The following is an 18,693-nucleotide window of genomic DNA, read 5'->3' on the forward strand; positions in this document are numbered from 1 at the left end:
CAGATCTTAACTCAGTTTATATTACGTCCTTTGAATGTCTTTTTTTTATTTGATTTCTCTTTTGTATTTTTACTTTTAAATTCATATTTGCCAACTATAGCATCCTTGAGGAGGAATTCATGCTTAGATATGTTTGAAAAAGTTCAGTTATAAAATAGATGTTTAAGGTGGAAATTTCACAAAAGCACATGCATGCCACAAAGTTAAGCATACATCAAGTAGTCATAAACATACTTGGCACTTATGAAAAACATCTGCCTGCTATGCAGGGATCTCATTAACACATCATAAACATTAGTAATTTAATATCACTGTGCCCCAATATGATAGATAATTATCATCTCCATTTTACACATAAGAAAATTAGGCATGTAGTAGTCAGATAACTTGTCAAAGATCACACCAAAAAGGAGGAAGGATGGTCTTCTGGTTGTTGCCACACTGGAGACCTGGATCTGCCACAACTTCCTCTGTGACCTTGGACAAGTCACTTAATCTGTCCCGTGTCTGTGTTCTCTAAAATGGAGATAGTATTTCCCACACCTTACAAAGGTGTGTTGTTGACAAAATTCTTTTATGATTTATTAATGAGTGAAGAGGGCCGTATTCATCCTTAAGCAATCTGGATTCTATTTCTGGCTGTGAAACTCTTCCACCTGTTTCCAGCCTGCCCTAGCCACAAGACCTTCTGTCCCCTGGCATGCCTGAATATATATAAGTATATTAATATTTTGGCAATGGTGTGTATTTGGGGTTGTGGGCAGCTTGGAAGTAAATTAGAATAGCCCTAAAGCTGATATCCATGGGAAACTTACCTTAAAGTAGGACATACGTGGAGTTTTCCATCTTCCAGTACTCCTTGACCTGTCCCATCTCCAGTAACAGCAAGACTTCACTAGGTGTTATGCTACAAGTTCATTTGCACTGGCAGTTGGCAATCAGGTAAAAGAGATGTTTTGTAGGTACAAAGGGGAAGTCCCTGGTTATTTATGCCTACAGGATTCTGAGTGGTTTGTTAGGCAATGATTCTTTGGAGAATGGTGCTCCCCTCCATCCCTGACAGACCTTCAAATCCCACAAGTTTAGTAGATTTTAAGGCCAGAGGAAACCGTTACATGATCTTGTCTGACCTCCTGTCTACCACAGGCCATTCATTTTCTGCCAGCTACTCTTGCATAGAGCCCAATAACTTGTTTAACTAAAGCATGTCTTCCAAAAAGGAATCCAGTTTTGATCTGAAGACAAGAGACTGAGAATCTGCCATGTACCTTTGTAGTTAGTTCTGATGGTTTGTCATTCTTACTGTTAACAATGTATGCCTTATTTCAAATTTAAATTTGTCTGGCTGTGACATCCAGCAATTGGTACTTGTTATGCCTTTCTCCACTAGATTAAAGATATGGTGTATTCTCCCCATGAAAGTACTCAGACACCATACTCAAGTCACCTCTTCATCCTCTTTTGAGCTCTAAAGATCTCACTGTGTAAAGCATTTGGGCCATCTCTTGAATCATTTGTGTAGCTCTTTTTTGCACCCTCTCCAAATTTTCCACATCTTTTAAAAAATGTGGGTGCTGTACATAGTATTTCAGTATCGGTCACATCCCTAATCCGATTCTCCTGGTTATCCATCCAAGGATCACATTAGCCCTTTATGCTATAGCATTACACTGGGAACTCACACTGAGTTGTTTGTTCATTATGACCACTATCTTCCTTTTAGAGTCACTGCTGTCGAGGATAAAGTCCCCCATTCTGAAGCTATGGCCTGCTTTCTGTCTTTAGATGTGGCTGTATTAAAACACATTTTGTTTGCTCTGTAAGTAAGGTCCATTCAGTCTGGATTGCTTGGTATGACTGCCCTGTCATTATCTACCACATTACCAATATGTGCATCATCCACAAATTTCAAGATTAAATCTGTAATTCCTGCTGGCAGGGATCATCTTTTTATTGTTTGCACAGTGCCTGTATTGGATCAGTGGTCCATGCCTGGGTCTTATATGCGCCACTTCAGTACAAATGATAATTTTGCATTCATTTGGATGAATTTGTGGGGTCAGAGATTAAAATTGGTTTACTTTCTAAAGGGGTGGTTTCACCAGATTTTGCATTTGCATCCTCTTTAGAAAATCCTGAAAGGTTCAGTCTCTCCCTAGAAGTTTTATTTGAATACTAAATAGTAAAACAAGCTTAGTAGGGGCCTCAGAAATGTTCATTTTAACTAACAAGTTTTTTTGTGGAATACAGTTCAGTTTATCCATGGTAGAAAATTCTTCTCACAAGGTGAACTCTCAGAATGCTTAGCAGAGCAAAATGGGTATATTTTTTCTTTTAAAGCAAAGAAAATATTCTTTGCTATTATAAAAGTGTTGAAGAATCTCTTTATTGACATGGGAAAAATGAAGTATTCTTATATTTTGACAGAGAAAAGAAATGGCAGTACCAGAGAAAAAAGCTTCTACTAAACAAGATGTGTCCCTACTAGACTTGGATGATTGTAAGTAATTTGGTTATATAGCATTATTTATTTCTTTGATCACATTCTTAAAGAATCTTTCATGTCAACAAGATAAATTCCTAATAATTTCCATACATTTTAAATGGCTGAAGTAATGATCCTGTTCATTTATCATACCAATTAACTGGCACACATATAGATGTTAGTAAAATCACATACTTGCTCTTTTAAATGTGTAATTTGAAATGTGTGCTTTGTCAAGTTTAGAATTCTGTTAGAAAGTATCCTTTTAAATGTGCTAATATGTGAAACTTGCGTTTTTTTTGTGTGTTGTGATTTCATTTACCACTCAAGTGGACTTATTGCCTCAGGTGTACCTTAGGCATTCCTTAGGATGTATTGATTTAGTCAGTATGGCAGCTAATTCAACTACGATAGAGAAGACATTAAGAATTAAAATTTGAAGACCAGAAAACAAGGCAGTACTGAAAAAAGATGGAAAGATCTGGAACTGTTTTCCTATCTAAATTCTGTAGTGTGGATTCTTTAGGATTATATGTCTTATTTTCAGACTCGTTCCTGAAAGTGAAATGCATACAGAAGTCATATTTGCATCAATGAGAGGCATGCATGTGGAATTTTTAAAAGATTTAGGTCTATTGTCTTTAATTTTTCAAACACCATGAATGTATATGGCACTCTACAGGTAGTACAGAAGTAATGAGTATGAAATACAGAGGAAGAGTATGAGAGTAGCAATGGGGAGAAGGAACAAAAGACTGTTGTATCAGTTTAGAAAAGGAAGTTGTATTGAACATATGACTTAATAAAATCAGTAAAATCGATTTATGCCATTTTCTTAATTTCTGTTGGACTCCCACAGTCATTCTTCAAAGCACTTTACATTAAGTTCAGACTTTTTGGTAGACATGAATTTCACCTTGGGAGTTTACCATTATCTTCTGAGATATACCAGCTTAGTATCTTCCTAAATTTTAAAAAGTGCTTGAGCATAACTCAGCTAAATCAAGATGCTAAGTTAGCATACATGCTGTTAATTGAAGTATTTAATTGCCTTTAACAATGTATTTCATTTTAAAAAATTGTTAAATCCACTTTTATCAACTGTTCTTTTCCTGCAGTCAATCCTGTGTCAACTCCTGTAGCAGTTCCCACTCCAGCTATTCTCTCTCCAAGTTTAGTTGCTGACCTAGAGGGTTTAAGCTTGTCAAGGTCATCAGTCATTGATGTAAGTAATCTTTTTTCCCCCCAAAACCCCAACTAAACAAGAACAAATCCCACTCAGTTTAGTTGTTTCATGTGTTTCTGGGGACGTCATTGATGAAAGTACCGTAACAGGTACTTTTTAAAGGATGTTGCAATTTCTCAGTCTAGAATCTGTAGACAAATTGAACAACTTTTCCTGATCTATATTTGTGGCAATTGGAAAGCTGGGGAAAGGAAGGTATGAATAATGAACATTTAAAATGGCTGCCTTCACTTGGTATTGTACAACTATTTTAAATATGGGCTCTTGCTCAGTCCTTCCCTCCAACTTGACTTTCTTTCCAACCCCACGGAAACTTACACACTTACAAATCAGAACCAAACATGCACAAATCCAGTGAAAATGTTTCTAAAAATTAGAAACTAGAAATAATTGCTTGATGCTGGGTCCAGGAAGAAAGGAAAAACAAATTGCCAAGATACGAAAACATTTACACAGATAACACCGAATAAAAACATGTGGGCTTACTATTTCTCAGCCTGATGCTTTACCAGTATTTCTTCCACCAACTCCTCTTACCATGAAAGGAAGCAAAACTAAAAATTGACTACTTTCAGATATAGACAGTTTGGGATGGCTACAAAGAGTACAGACACAGAAAATGTTAAAAGTGGAAAGTGTATAAATTTACTATAAAATGATGGTGCCAGTGCCCATTATCCCTATCCAAGACCTTATATAATTATAAGTCCATACAAGTGACAACTTACTTTGTGAAAGGTAACAGGGCAGCATCTTCTTGTGCTTATGCAGCCAAAGCTGGCATGACATCACTGTAGCTACGTAATGTGTGTCACTTCACCTCCCTGGGGTTGGGTCTTCTATATAATGGGAGTTGTAGCTATCAGTATAGTTACGTCAGTGCAAGTGCTGGTGTAGATGTACTGCACCATTGTAAACTGTGACTTGCCCATGGTAGGGTTTGGACTCTGCAGCTACAATGCTGTAAGGCCATTGAATTGTATCTTCTGCTAGTGATAAGAAAGTGTATTGACCTTCTTTGTCCAACTTTTCTGCAACACAGAGAGAAGCCACTAGGATTCAGTGACTCTTTCCCTTAACACCAGAGCTGTTACGTTTGTCCTGTTGTTCTCATTTAGGACTTGTCTACACAGGGAAATTGACTTGACCTAGCTTTCCAGAATAAGTATTCTGCTGCCACAGTTCTGGAATAACTCTGCCATGTGGCCACTGATCCAAAATAAAAGTGACTCTCTTCCAGAATAGAGTATCCACACGGAGTTATTCTGGAATAGCTAAATTATACCAGACAAGATATTCTGGAATAGTCATTCTGGAATAGTTATGCTGATCAATATGCTGTGTAGAGAAGACCCCAAGTATTTTTAAGCATTAAATCGTTCAGTAAGCTACAGATGTCTATAATGGGCAGTAACTGTATGCGTGTTTTCCAAATAAAAAATAAGAGTGTATTTCACATAATTGGTTTCATATCTTTTTCTGTTTTGTTACTAATGCATGTTAGTTTTGGAATGCCCTTTTATACTGTTAGTGTCAAGTACTTCTATTTCTTTTTTCTGATTCTTCATTAAGATCCAATCCAGTTCCCACTGGACTCAATAAAAGTTGGATCAGGCCTTTGATGTTTTTCTTGCAACATGTACTGAGTTAATTCAGGTTTATTAATTCCAGTGTGTTGAGGAAGCATCGTTGGTTAGCTGGCTGGTTTTTTTCATTTCAATATTTTATCTCGTCTCTTCTTTGTTCACGCTTTGTTGTCAGCACATTCCAATGGAAGATGGCAAATCTATAGAAGTTAATTAAGCCTCCCAATATCCTTGTGAGGTGGAGGTGGAATTCCCATTTTACAGTTAGGTGTAGCTGAGATTCGAAGGCAGTTTTGACTTGTCCAAGAATCCATAAGAAGTCTTATAGGAAACTGTGAAATAGAAATCAGAACTTTTGATAACCAGCCCTGTATTTTAGCTGCAGTACCATTCTTTCTCTTATAGTAAATAACTGCAGTATTACATCTTTTTTCAGTTGACCTACAAAAAATATTTAAGCCCTATGTAAGTTAAAACCAATCTCCCATTCTCCTTCCTTCAGTCTCATTATTTGAAATTTCCCTTTAAGAAATTTCCCTTTTTGTTACTTTTCAGTATTTAATCTTAAAAATATGTTTATGTTGAGAGAAAATATATTTAATAAATACTTGCAAAGTTCCATATATTGATACAGGGGACAATTTCCATGTGATAGCAGAACTGAAGAAGAAGAAATTGGGTTCTAAAAGATGTATTTCATGCAAAACTGTCTTCCTGGTGTCAGAAGACCATGTTAGATGTCGTAAGTCAGTGGTTCTCTTGCAGGGGGTACCTCAGTTCATCTAGATATTTGCCTAGTTTTACAACTGGCTTCATAAAAAGCACTAGCAAATTGAGTACACACTAAAATTTCATACAGACAGAATGAGAAAGTAAGCAACTCTTCAGTAATAGTGTGCTGACACTTTTGTATTTTTATGTCTGGTTTGTAAGCAAGTAGTTTTTAAGTGAGGTAAAATTTAGAGTATGCAAGACAAATCAGACTCCTGAAAGGGGTACAGTAGTCTGGAAAAGTTGAGAACCACTGCTATAAGTGACTCAGAGAAGGCTGTTTTTCTGCTGGGTGTTCTATTTGCTGGACCTTACACTCAGAGCACGTAAAGAGAGACCGAACAGCAAGTGTTCCTGCTTAAAGAGGCCCTTGCAGCTAAATCTTTGGGTTCCGGAACATCATCAGATCCAAAAACTGAGGCCTATTTCAGTTCCAGTCACCTTTTCTTGCAAGACTGTGGTGCCTAAAGGATCCAGAGGATCAGGATCTTTCTCAGTTCTGGTTCTTTTCCATTGGGAGTCTCCCATATTATGCATTAAAAACACTGTCTGTACAGTTGGCAACTAAGAAGCCTAGGATCACTGTGTCAGTTCCAAAGACAAGAGAGAAGATAGGCACTGTTAGCAGTGCCAGATCCCATGGATCAGATTTATTGGATCCATCTGATTCAGACATGGCCTTGCACTTCTAACCCTGAAACTTAAGCCAGTTCCATGATCAATCTTAGCTGAGGAGTGTGAAGCTTAATCTCTTTTCAGATCCACTGCTTTTTAAATTTGCAGAAACAGCACCATTGTCTGTTCCTGTTTCTGTGCTGTCCTCCAATCTGGTTGCTGATGTTCACTGTTCAGCTTCTGAGTTGATCCAAGCAAGAGATCTATGGGGAAAGCAAAAGAGAAGCTTTGTCAGGTTGTAGATCTGCATCTCTTTGACTTAAAAGAGGGGTAGAGAAGAGGATACTGAAAGTCTTTTTCTGGTTCCATCTTTGTCATCCTCTTCCTAAGATTGCTCCAAGTTCACCAAGCAGATTCTCACCTTTGATGTCAATTCATCCTCCGGTGCTATTGTTATCTCACTGAGATCCATAGCTAGTCCTCACTTAAAGGAGGACAGAGGAAGAGTTAAAAGGCCTGAACCATCCAGTTTTGTACCACTGAAATCTGGTTTCCTCAATCTTTTGGTCAGTTTGTACCTTCTCCTATGGATACGTTCTTAGATCCCAAGTATTGGAGAGACTGGTAGTCCTGGACTCCAGGGTCTTATTGAGCTCGGCCTCAGAAGGTTTTGAGTTATCCACCTCATGGATGGAGAAGCGATGTCCTGACTTAACAAAAATTCATTGGTGGTGGAATCTTCAGATCCAGTTTCACTGAATCCAGCTGCTGCTCAGATGGTGTGCCTGACGACAAGGATGAGAGAGCTCTTTTTGAGCTGGATCACATGGTTATAATCTTTGATTCAGATTTGTCAACTGATCAACAAATGGATGTTGCCTCTGCTTAGTCTCCTTCTGAGAATGCTCTGCAGTCCATTACTTTGTGGGTTGTCTGGCATTCAGTTTGATCCTGAACAGCCAGGAAGTCAACACTGGTCCTATTTCAAAGCATCAAGTTAGGTTGCATTTCTGCCAACTGAGTTCCAGACAATTTGTCACCCTTCTTTGGAATTACAATCTTAACCCTCAACTACAGCCTGAATATGCCTGAGGTTGCTGGGTCATATGGCTGCTTGCATACAGGTAGTCCAATTCGCCAGGTTGCAGCTACATCCTCTTCAGATGTGGCTGAACTCATATTGTCTGAATTACCATCCCTTGGACAGTCTGATCTAAATTCCTCCACTGAGCCTGGATTCCTTACGATGGTGGACAGTTCAGGGCAATGTGTGCCATGGCATTCCCTTCACTTGGTCTCTGCCAACCAGGACTGTTTTCACAGATGCCTCCTTAATGGGTTGGGGAGCCCACCTGTGGCTGCTGAAAGTTCAAGAGCTGTGGTCAGAACAGGAAGCTTCTGTGGCATCTACAATGCCTGTCGGACCTTTCAAGATCACAGCAGGTCTCTGTTTGAGCTTCTGGCAACTTCTTCCTTCTCCCTTTTGTGTCAGAAAACTGCTTTCTTTGTGGTGATAACATCTGCAAGGTGTTTGTGAGTTTCAGGCTTGGATGGCAGACTCTCCCTTACATGTAGGTTTCCCAAAGACAAAGTGACCTTGCAGCAGCAGCTTAAATTTTTGCCTAATGTAGTCTATCAGTTCAGTTGTATCTACCTGTGTTCCCACCTCATCCCCCCAAGCTGGTTCAATCCAAGAGGAGTGGCATCTTCACATGATGAATGTGAGGTAATGTCTAGCTTTCTGCCTGGATATGACTAAAAAACCCTTTCCATCCTCACCTCATCTGATTGTGTCATGCTGACCTAATGGAGGGTCAAGCAATCTCTTTCTAGATGATCTCCAGGTGGATAACCTCCTGTATCATGACAGCATATGAAGTTGCTCAGACTACATTCCACCTCACTTCCCCTGCTGTTCTGTGAGAGTCTAGGTCAGGGGTAGGCAACCTATGGCATGTGTGTCGAAGGCAGCAACTGAGCTGATTTTCAGTGGGACTCACACTGCCCAAGTCCTGGCCACTGGTCTGGGGGACTCTGCATTTTAATTTAATTTTAAATGAAGCTTCTTAAACATTTAAAAAACCTTATTTTATTTTACATACAACAATAATTTAGTTATATATTAAAGACTTATAGAAAGAAACCTTCTAAAAACGTTAAAATATATTACTGACATGTGAAACCTTAAATTAGTGTGAATAAATGAAGACTCGGCGCACCACTTCTGAAAGATTGCCGACTCCTGTCCTAGGTGATGCTGATTGCATTTCTAAGAGATGTTCCCATTTGAGGCATTTGCAAGGCTGCCACTTGATCCTCTGTACATATATTTGTGAACCGCTATGCATTATCCTTCATGCTAAGATGCAAACTGTGGGAAGGAGATCTTTTTTTAAATAGACTTGGGGCCCCACCTCCTGCAAATACTGCTTGAGACACCTGCGTGGAATACTTGAAGAAGAAAACAGTTACTTACTGTAACTATTGTTCTCTCAGTCTGGTGCAGATTTGTATTCCACAATCGACCCACCATCCATCCCCCCTGCATTGGAGTCTCTGCTCCTGATGTTCAGTGTGAAGGAACTGACGAGGATCAGGGCGGTATCATCCTTAGCCCCTCCCTGGCCGTATAAGGTCAGGAGACGTGAACACCTCCCCAACAGGTACTGCTAGGTTAAGCTCTCTAGTTCTGATGCATTGGGCACATGCACACTTACATGGATTATACATCTGCATCACATCTTGGAGAAGTTCTGGTTTCAAAAGCTAACCATAAATTCAGTAATTTCCTCACTTTCAATTAATGATTAGTTCAACACTCTTGATTTAAAGGATGCATATGTCCATATTTCTATCCAGCCAACTTATCAGAAGTATCTACATTTTGTAGCGGTACAGAGACATTTTCAGTACAAAGTTCTACTATATGGGCCTGTGTACAGCACTAAGAATCTTTACAAAGAGCTTTTCCATCATAGCAGCACATCTAAGAAAACAGGGTAGTTTTGTTTGCCCATATTTAGATGAGTGGCTGTTAAAATCCTCTTCACATGTCAATCTGCTACTTCACATCATCTTTATAATCTTCCTCCTTATTGATTTGGGGCTGCTTCTGAACATCAAAAAGTCAAATCTCTACCCAACTCAGATAATTCATTTAACAGGCTCTATACTGGACTCAGTAGCAGGAAGAGCTACTGAAGAAAGATTTCTGAAGATAAAGCAGTCTGTTGAGAGGTTTGACTCTGTCAAACCGAAAGTGGTTTTTGTTTTTTTTTGGATCTCATGGACCTTATGGCAGCAACCACTTATGTTACTCTATTTGCTCATCTCAGAATGAGCTTGATGCAGCTTTGGGTGTGTCAAGTTTATAGACCCAGTCTAGACAGTCTTCAGATGTTAGTAACCATGCCTCAGGATGTTCTAAATTTTGTTGATGTGATGGACAGACAGGCCAATTGTTCTCAGAGGTGTCTTGTTCAATCCATCTTCACCATCTGGCAAATTGGCTCAGCGTGAACAGTTCTCAAATGCACAAATGGTCTCTGAAGGATCAAGTGGTACAAAAGATTTTTCCAGTTTGGATTTACTGGTGTAGACTTGTGTGCAACCAGGTTCAACAAAAAGTCCCATCTCTTCTGTTCAAAAGTAGCCACGGGCATTCAATTAATCTTGGACACTTTCCTGCTGCATTGGGGAAGGGGGCTTCTGTAAACTTCCTCCCACTTTCCATTAATTTAGAAAGCGGCAAAGACGATGCTTGGAAAGGGCAAGGTTGATCTCGATGCCCCAGTTTGGCCAAGACAGCAGTGATACATGGACCTGTTTCAGCTGTCATTTGGAGTTTTCAAACATCTTCCTTTGTTTCCAGACCTGTTGTTGCAGCAGCAGGGTGGGATCCTTCATCTATAGCCTCAGTGTCCTCATTTGGTGGCCTGGTTATTGGACTTTGACTAATCTTGAATAGTTCTGTCCCACATTGGTTTTCTTGAACGGAGCTAATTTTGAACTAATCTACAAGGAAGTGTTGTTTCTTGAAAAGGACTTAATTTATTTATTGGATGCGGGAAAAATCTAATTCTCCAATTACCAGTTCTCTTCCCTGAATTCCGTAGTATTTAATGCATGTGAAAACTGAAGAGTGATCTGATTCTTGCTTAAGAATTCACTTGGCAGCTCTTTCAGCTTATCATATGTTGACCGATAATAGATACAGTTAAAAGATTTATGAAGGGATTGTGTGTCCCATTTTGAGAGATCGGGGGTATTAATTTGCTTTTATCTATGCTTATGAAACCACCTTTTTAACCCTTTGCAGAGTATTCTTTATTTTATTTGTCTATTAAAACAGTATTTATTATTGCTTTAACATCAGCCAGAAGAGTGAGCAAATTATCTGCTCTGATGGCTGATCCAGTATTTACTATTTTTCAAAAAGACAAGATGCTCTTAGACCAGATGCTGGATTACCATCAAAATAGTGTCTGAGTTTCATATTAATCAGTTGATCAGTTTACATAAGAACGGCCATACCGGGTCAACCAAAGGTCCATTTAGCCCAGTATCCTGTCTACCAACAGTGGCTAATGCTAGGTCCCCAGAGAGAGTGAATCTTACAAGTAATGATCAAATGATCTCTCTCCTGCTATCCATCTCCACCCTCTGACAAACGGAGGCTAGGGACACCATTCCTTACCCGTGTTTGCTCCAAAGCTGCATGCTAATAATCAGCTATACATACTTTAGATCAGTGGTTCTCAAAGTTTAGCAATCAGAGGACCCCCATTTTGATTTAAAAAAAATTTGGGGACCCCCAAATCTTGCTCAGCCCGAGACCCTCCCTCCACTCCACCTCTTTCCCTAAAGGGTACCCTGCAGCCACCAGCTGCTGCAAGTGGCTCCTAACCCTTGTGCAGTTGCCCCCCTTCAGGTGATGTGAGGATCTGCAGATCCCCATTTTGTCCTGGATATTTTTAGTAAAAGTAATGGACAAGTCATGGTTTCTGTGAATTTTTCTTTTTTGCCCATGACCTGTCCGTGACTTTTACTAAAAGTCAAGATTCAAGATAATTTTGTCACAATACATTCTTTGAGACAGTCATGTATTTGTTATGCCTTGAATACCTGTAGCTGTAGAATTGTAATTAAAAAAAAAAAAAAATTCTCTGATGCTGTCTCCACCGCTGGCTCCAAGTCAAAGTGAAAAATACTAACAATTTGCTTCACTTTGTAGATGAGCTCATCAGTGGCCTGGGGCAATAGGGAGAGGAGCAACAGTGAATCAGAGGCATCAAAAGATAGGGGGATGATCAGATGGAAGAGGTAAATAGTGGAGGGTAAACAAAGGATGAAATACTGCACAGTTCTGTTCTATTCAACTGTTCCTGAAACATGGACAGAATAGGGAGCCAAGCTTTTTTTCTTGGTTTCTAATTCTGGCATCCCCTACTTGTCAGTAACTGCAGGGGAAGAGTACAATAAGTAGCTCTCGCATATCAGATTAGTTTTGAGAGAGGGAAGGGCAGAAGATCAACAAAGTCTGAGCATGACAAAATTGAAATCTATACCTCTATGCAATCTACCTCAAACATCTCTCTGCAGCTTTGTGATGCAGTGTGGCGGGACTACAGTGTGTTTAGAGTAATGCATTTCTTGCACATCATTCCAACAGGTCGTCTTAACTTGTGCGAAGAGATAGTCTGCAGTTGACAGTTTTGCACGAATGGAAGTCAAATAACAATAAATAAGATACTTTAAAAGTATTTATAGAGAATGCTTATCAGGCCCAATTCTGTCTGCCAATCTGTGTATTCGTTCCCTCACTGACTTTTATGGGAGTTGTTTTGTGATTTAGGAGGCAATGAAAATGAAATGCTGTATGTAACTGTTGTGTTCAAATAAATTGGAGAATATTGTAGAATCCACTGTACAGTTGGTTATATAATTGTGGTAATCTATTATCCAAACTACCAGCCACTTTCCTAAAAGAAAGTAAAATAAAATAACTTTCTAGGCATTGTGTTGGATGAGTTTTTCTTTTTAACATAGTATTTCGATTTTAATTTGCGAGAATTAATTCTGAATCCCAAGTATAATTGTAACACTTCAGAGAACTTTTTTCCTTCAGTCAGAGGGAGGATGAATTTAACTGTAGGGTACATGCCACACTAACACTTAAGAAATTAATTTATTATCAGGGAATGGAGAGCAGGGTGTAAAATAGATAAGTACACTATATGACCCTCATAGCAAAGAAATGTAGCAGCCTTTTATCTTGGATTATATCAGTCTATTATTCAAATAATTCAGCACTGTAATTGGATACAGCCTTATAAAACCTATCAATAAAGCCTGTTTCAATAATGTTTGCTGCTATGAATTTAGAGAAAGTACAGTATAAATACAGTATAAATACAATACATTTGTTACAATAATGCTAAGGATCTCTTTAAACCTACGAAAACAAGGTTGCTTTGAGTAGAAACTGCTATAGTTAACACCCTCCTTTGTCTGTTCTGTAGCTCCTTTGTTTCAACTGATTGTGTGTGTGTGTGTGTAGATATAGATATAGATAGATATAGTTTGGTTCAGGGAAGGGAGCGGCCATAGATACCACTGTCTCATTGTTAGAGAAGATAAAAACTCCTGGATTCTAAACTGACTCTGCACCGACATTCTGTGACACTGGGTATATCACTTGGAAGCTTTGTACAATACAGCTTACCCAAGAATGGGATATTCCTGACTTGATGGAGTGTTAGTTATATAACTAAAATTTATATAGTAAGTGAAATGGCTTTTAACAGAAAGAGAAAGTTTGTCTTTTCCTTCATGAGTTACAGTCAAGATATGGTACACTTCCAGACAAACTGTTTTAGTTAATATGTATGGAGAATCAATACTGAGTGAGATCAGCATAGGAAAGACTCATGTGGAGAAGTGGTGAGTTGGTAAACTTGGCAGACAATGCAAGCAACCCAACTAATGAGAACAGAAAATGAAAAGGAACATAAAGGAAAGATGACTGAAAGCAACATGGAATAGTCAAAATGGTTAGGAGGACAAGATTGAACATGAACATAAATGACTCGTGGTCCGCTTCTTCCTTAAAGTCCATGAGACATTATGATTATCTGGTCTGACCTCTTGCACAACGCAGAAACTACAGTAATCTCACCCAATCACTCCGTATCAGCCTGTTCTGAGCCACTGGTCCCCAAATTATGGTTTAAAGACTTGAAGGTGCAGAGAATCTCCAGCAAGTGAACCCATGCCGCACCCTGCAGAGGAAGGCGAAAACCTCCAGACTCTGCCAGGTCTGCCCTGGAGGAAATTCCTTCCTGATCCCAAAAGTTGATCATCTAAACCCTGAGCCATTGGACAAAGAACCCACAGCGAACACCCAGAAAGAATTCTCTTGTAATAATCGGATCCCACCCCCAAAACCAACACACATCACAACAAGCCACTGGGCATATTTACTGCTAATAGTCAAAGACCAATCTCATTATAACAACCCTCCATAAGCTTATCAAGCTTATTTTTAGAAGCCAAAGTGCTTTTTGCCCCACGCTTCCCTTGAAGGCTGTTCAGAAGTTACTCCTCATGATGGTTAGAAAACTACTCAATTCAAGTCTAAACTTCCCTGATGTCCAGTTGAATATCCATTGTTCCTGTTCACATTGGTACTACGGAGCTTAAATAATTCCCCCCTCCCGGTGTTTGTTCTACCGATATTGTAAGAGCAATCAGTATCTCCCCTCAGCTTCTTTGGTAAGCCAAACAGTCAAGACTCTTTGAGTCCATTCATAAGACTAGATCATCCTAAGTAGCCCTTCCTGTACCTGTTCCAGTTTGAATTCAATCCTTCTTAAACATGGGAGACCAGAAATGCACACATATTCCAGATAGAGTCTCACCAGGCCTTGTATAAACAGTACTAAGACCTCCTTATCTCTGCTGGATTTAATACCTCGCCTGATGCATCCCAAGACTGCAATTAGCTTCTTTCACAGCAATCACACTGGCACCCTCAATAGTCCAAATCCTGTTTTGGATCCCATCAACCAATACTCCGAGGTCCTTCTCCTCCTCTGTTACTTCCATTATTTTCCAGTTTATAACAACTTCTTGTTGTTAAAATCCCTAATGCTATTAATTCCTTTTCACTATTAGATTTCGTCTGTTAGTATCTCAGTCCTAAAGTCATCCCGCTTTCCTGTATGCATATCTGTCTTCTTGTATTGCAATCCTCCGTTGTTCACCGCCAATTATTAGCACCTCCATTTTTTGTGCAGGTCTAAAAAGATTGGCCCAAACCTCCCTGAGACTTCCACTAGAACCTCCTCGCTACACACTTCCGATGATCTTGTGTCTCTCTCTCCTTACATTTCTTCAATTTTCTATATGTTCCCATCTTATTCCCCACTTTAGTTAATAATTCGCCCGTGATGGAACCATAATCAAATGCCTTACTGAAATCGAGGTAAATTAGATTCATGCTGCATTTCTTTGTCTAAAAAAATCTGTTACCTTCTCAAAGAAAGGAGAATCAGGTTGGGTTTAAGGGTATGAATCTACCTTTTGTAAAACCAATGTTGTTATTTTTGAGGTCAATGTATGATTGCCCAATTGTTCCTTGACTAACTTTTTCCTTCAAAATTTTTCTCCAGACCATTGCATTCTACAGATGTCAAACTAACAAGGCCTGTAGATACACTGGATCACTTTTTTTTTTTCCTCTTTCTTAAAGATAGGAACTATGTTAGCAATTCCCTCAGTCAATACGGGTACAACCCTGAGTTTACAGATTCATTAAAAATTTTCTTGCTAATGGGTTGCAATTCATGTGCCGGTTCTTTAATAATTCTTGGATGAACGATTATCTGGGCCCCCTTGACATTTAGTTCCCATTAAGTGTTTGAGTTTGGCTTCTACCTCGGATGTGGTAATATCTACTCCATATCCTCATTCCAATTTTCATCACTAACTCATATCCTAAGCTCCTCATTACCCCTCCATTAAAGAACGCGAGGCAAAAGTATTTATTTAGATATCGGGTCCAAAGCCTAGATTATACCTTAACCTCCACTTCCATCTCACTGTTTAGCGAGCCCACTGTCTTCTTTCTTTGTTTTCTTCTTATTTATATGGGATTATGAACCTTTTACTATTGTTTTTAATTCCCTTTGCAAGTCCGAACTCATACATGGCTTTTGGCCTTTCCTCTACTTTTTATCCCTACATGTTCTGACTTCAATAAAGTAGCTTTCCTTTGCTGATCACTCCCATCTTCCACTCCTTGTAGCTTCTGCTTTTTCTTAAATCACACTCCTGAGATGCTTGCATGCACTTGGTCTACAACTCCTGCCTAATGACTTTTTTCCCCTTTAATTGGGATGCAAGGCTTCTGATAGTTTCTAGCAACTTTGACTTGACCTGACAGTAATTCCAGGCCTCCTCCACCTTTAGATCTACAAGTTCTTCCAGTCCAATCCACTTCCCTAACTAATTCCTTAATTTTAAAGGTTAGCCCTTTTGAAAATCAAAACCCTAGTCAACAGATCTATTTTTTGTTTATCTTCCATTCAGTTTAAACTGAATTAGCTCATGATCACTCGAAACGGCAACATGTCCAGGTCCTACAACCATTTCTTCTATGAGCGTCCTCACTACTCACCAAAAACCAAATCTAAAATGGCAATCCCCTCTTGTTGTTTCAGCAACTACTTGGTGAAGGAATCCATCAGCTATCGCATCTAGGAAAATCTGAGCCCTATTATTACTAGCACTTGTCCTCCAGTCTATATCTGGAAGTTAGTCTCCCATGATCACACAATTCCTATTAGTATTTACTTCATTAAAAACATTAAAAAGGTCTCTGTCCATATCCATATCCGATCCTGGTGGTCTATAGCACACCCCAAACACTATCTCAGGAGGCTCTAGTAGCTTTCTTCCCCAATGTGATTTTTGCCCAGGCGGACTCTGTCTTATCCATTCCATCACTTCTTATTTCTTTGCAGTTAACCTCGTCATTGATATACAATGCTACTCCACTACCTTTGCCTTTATTTCTGTCTTTCCTAAACAGCACATACTCTTCAGTACCTGTACTCCAGTCATGACTGCTATTCCACCATGTTTCTGTTATCCCTATAATATCCAGTTTCACTTCCTGCACCAGTAACTCTAGTTCCTCTATTTTGTTACGTAGGCTCCTCGCATTGATGTACAAACATCTTAATTCTTGCTATTTGGCTTTGCTTACATTCTTTACACGATTAGGCCCAGACATTCTATCACAAGTATCCCCTGTTAGAATGGTATCTACAGTACCCTTCCTCCGTATGTCCATTCTCCTACCCACCGCTGTATCCTTTCTTGTTTCGTTTTCTTCCCTCTCAATGTTAAAATCTGGCATGGAGATTACCTGGACATCTCCCAATCATCTCCCCTCAATTCCTGCTTTAAAGCTCTCTTAATCAATTGTTCCAGCCTGCATCCTAGAAGTCTATTTCCTTCCTCACTCAGGTGAAGTCCATCCCGAGAGAACAGTCCTCTGTCCATGAATGCCTCCCAGTGGCCATACATCCCAAAGCCATCCTTATAGCACCACTGCCTGAGCCTCGATTTCCTTAAGTGTCTTCCCCAGCCTGGCGTAGTCTTCCTTGATACGTTCCAGCAAGAATCTAGCTGTACCATTCGTTCACACAAATGGGGCAAGATGGTATACGAAGTGAAACATTGTGAAGTAGTGAGCAGGGAATGTGGTTTAGCAACTGTGACAAGAATGGAGAGATGTGCAGTGGGGAGTCAGAAAAGGTGGCGGCTTTAGTAAGTCAGTATTTGAGGTAACCAAAGTAAGAAAAATGTTTGAGCAGTGGAACGTTTGAAGAAAGGGTGCATTTTGTTGCTGTCTGGGGATGAGAGGACAGGTTAGCAAAAGACAGGGTAACTGTCAAAGAAGACAGTTCATGAGCCTAGAAGTTGAGGAAAGTAGTGGCTGGTGAGAAAAGAATCGATATGAATGGGAAGGGAATGAGAAGAAAAAATGCATTCTGTTTGAAGAGTTTGATTTTTGAAATGGTGGAGGAACATTTAAGAGCAAATGTGTGATAGACGGATGAAGATGTAAGACTGCAGAGAAGTTGAGGAACAAAAAGAGATCTGGAAACTTTTTAGCATAAGAGGTAGCTGGAGATAATGTGAGTGAATGTGGTTACCCAAAGGGAGGGTACAGAGGAAGAAAAGGAGGGGACAGAAGACAGAACATGGAAGAATGCCAGTAGTTTGGAGGAAGAGAAACCACTAGAGGAGATGGAGTGGGGAGCAAATAGAAGAAGCAACAGAGAAAATAGAAGAAGCACAGATGATCAGGGGGACTGATCGTCTGTGTAAGAAGGGTGGTAAGGAAAAAGATCTCTCAATTTCTCAGTGTATGGCTTTTAGATTGTAAACTTTTCAAGGCAAAGTCTGTTCTTGTTTTTGTACAGTCCTGGCCATATTGTCTACACTAAATAAGAAAGGAGTAGCAATCATGGAGGAGGAGGAAATACCATCTTGGTTTTGTTAGGAGGAGAATTTTGTTGTGAATGAGGAATACAATTCTAGTTAATTGAAATGGAGAAAATTCAGATAGGCAAAGATGAAGAAGTTGGAGACGAGTTTAGGCAGCAGATGTAAGTGGCACATTAAGATTTTGGAGGTAAAAGGGAGGAAGAAGATAGTAGATGGAAATGCAAGTTGATTTGAAGAAGGCTTTTCCATATAAAGGAAGAACATGAAACGAGAACGAGTAGGAAGGTGATAAGTTCATGGTATAGGGAGACAACTGAAGGGGATGAGAACTAGGATGAAGTAGGAGAGGATGAACTTATAGGAGAAGTCAGAGGAGGATGAACGCTCTTGCTGGACAGTGTCTCAGTGTATATTTGAAATAATTGGAAATATGATGGGCAGAGCAGAGGTTCTGGAAAGTGTATGTTAAG

The 18,693-nt window shown here is 39.4% G+C and overlaps 1 protein-coding gene across 2 annotated transcripts in view; it reads left to right on the top strand.

Moving 5' to 3' along the window:
* AP3B1 (adaptor related protein complex 3 subunit beta 1) overlaps positions 1-18,693 on the top strand; it is a 275,539-nt gene that overhangs the window by 181,541 nt on the left and 75,305 nt on the right. For both annotated transcript variants that reach the window (XM_075066996.1, XM_075066997.1), the window contains exons 21-22: positions 2,428-2,500; positions 3,604-3,710. In XM_075066996.1, coding sequence (XP_074923097.1) covers positions 2,428-2,500; positions 3,604-3,710 — 180 coding nt within the window. The remainder of the gene's footprint in view (positions 1-2,427; positions 2,501-3,603; positions 3,711-18,693) is intronic.

This window comes from Chelonoidis abingdonii, chromosome 6 (genome assembly GCF_003597395.2).
Source record: "Chelonoidis abingdonii isolate Lonesome George chromosome 6, CheloAbing_2.0, whole genome shotgun sequence".
In the NCBI taxonomy this organism is placed as follows: domain Eukaryota; kingdom Metazoa; phylum Chordata; order Testudines; family Testudinidae; genus Chelonoidis; species Chelonoidis abingdonii.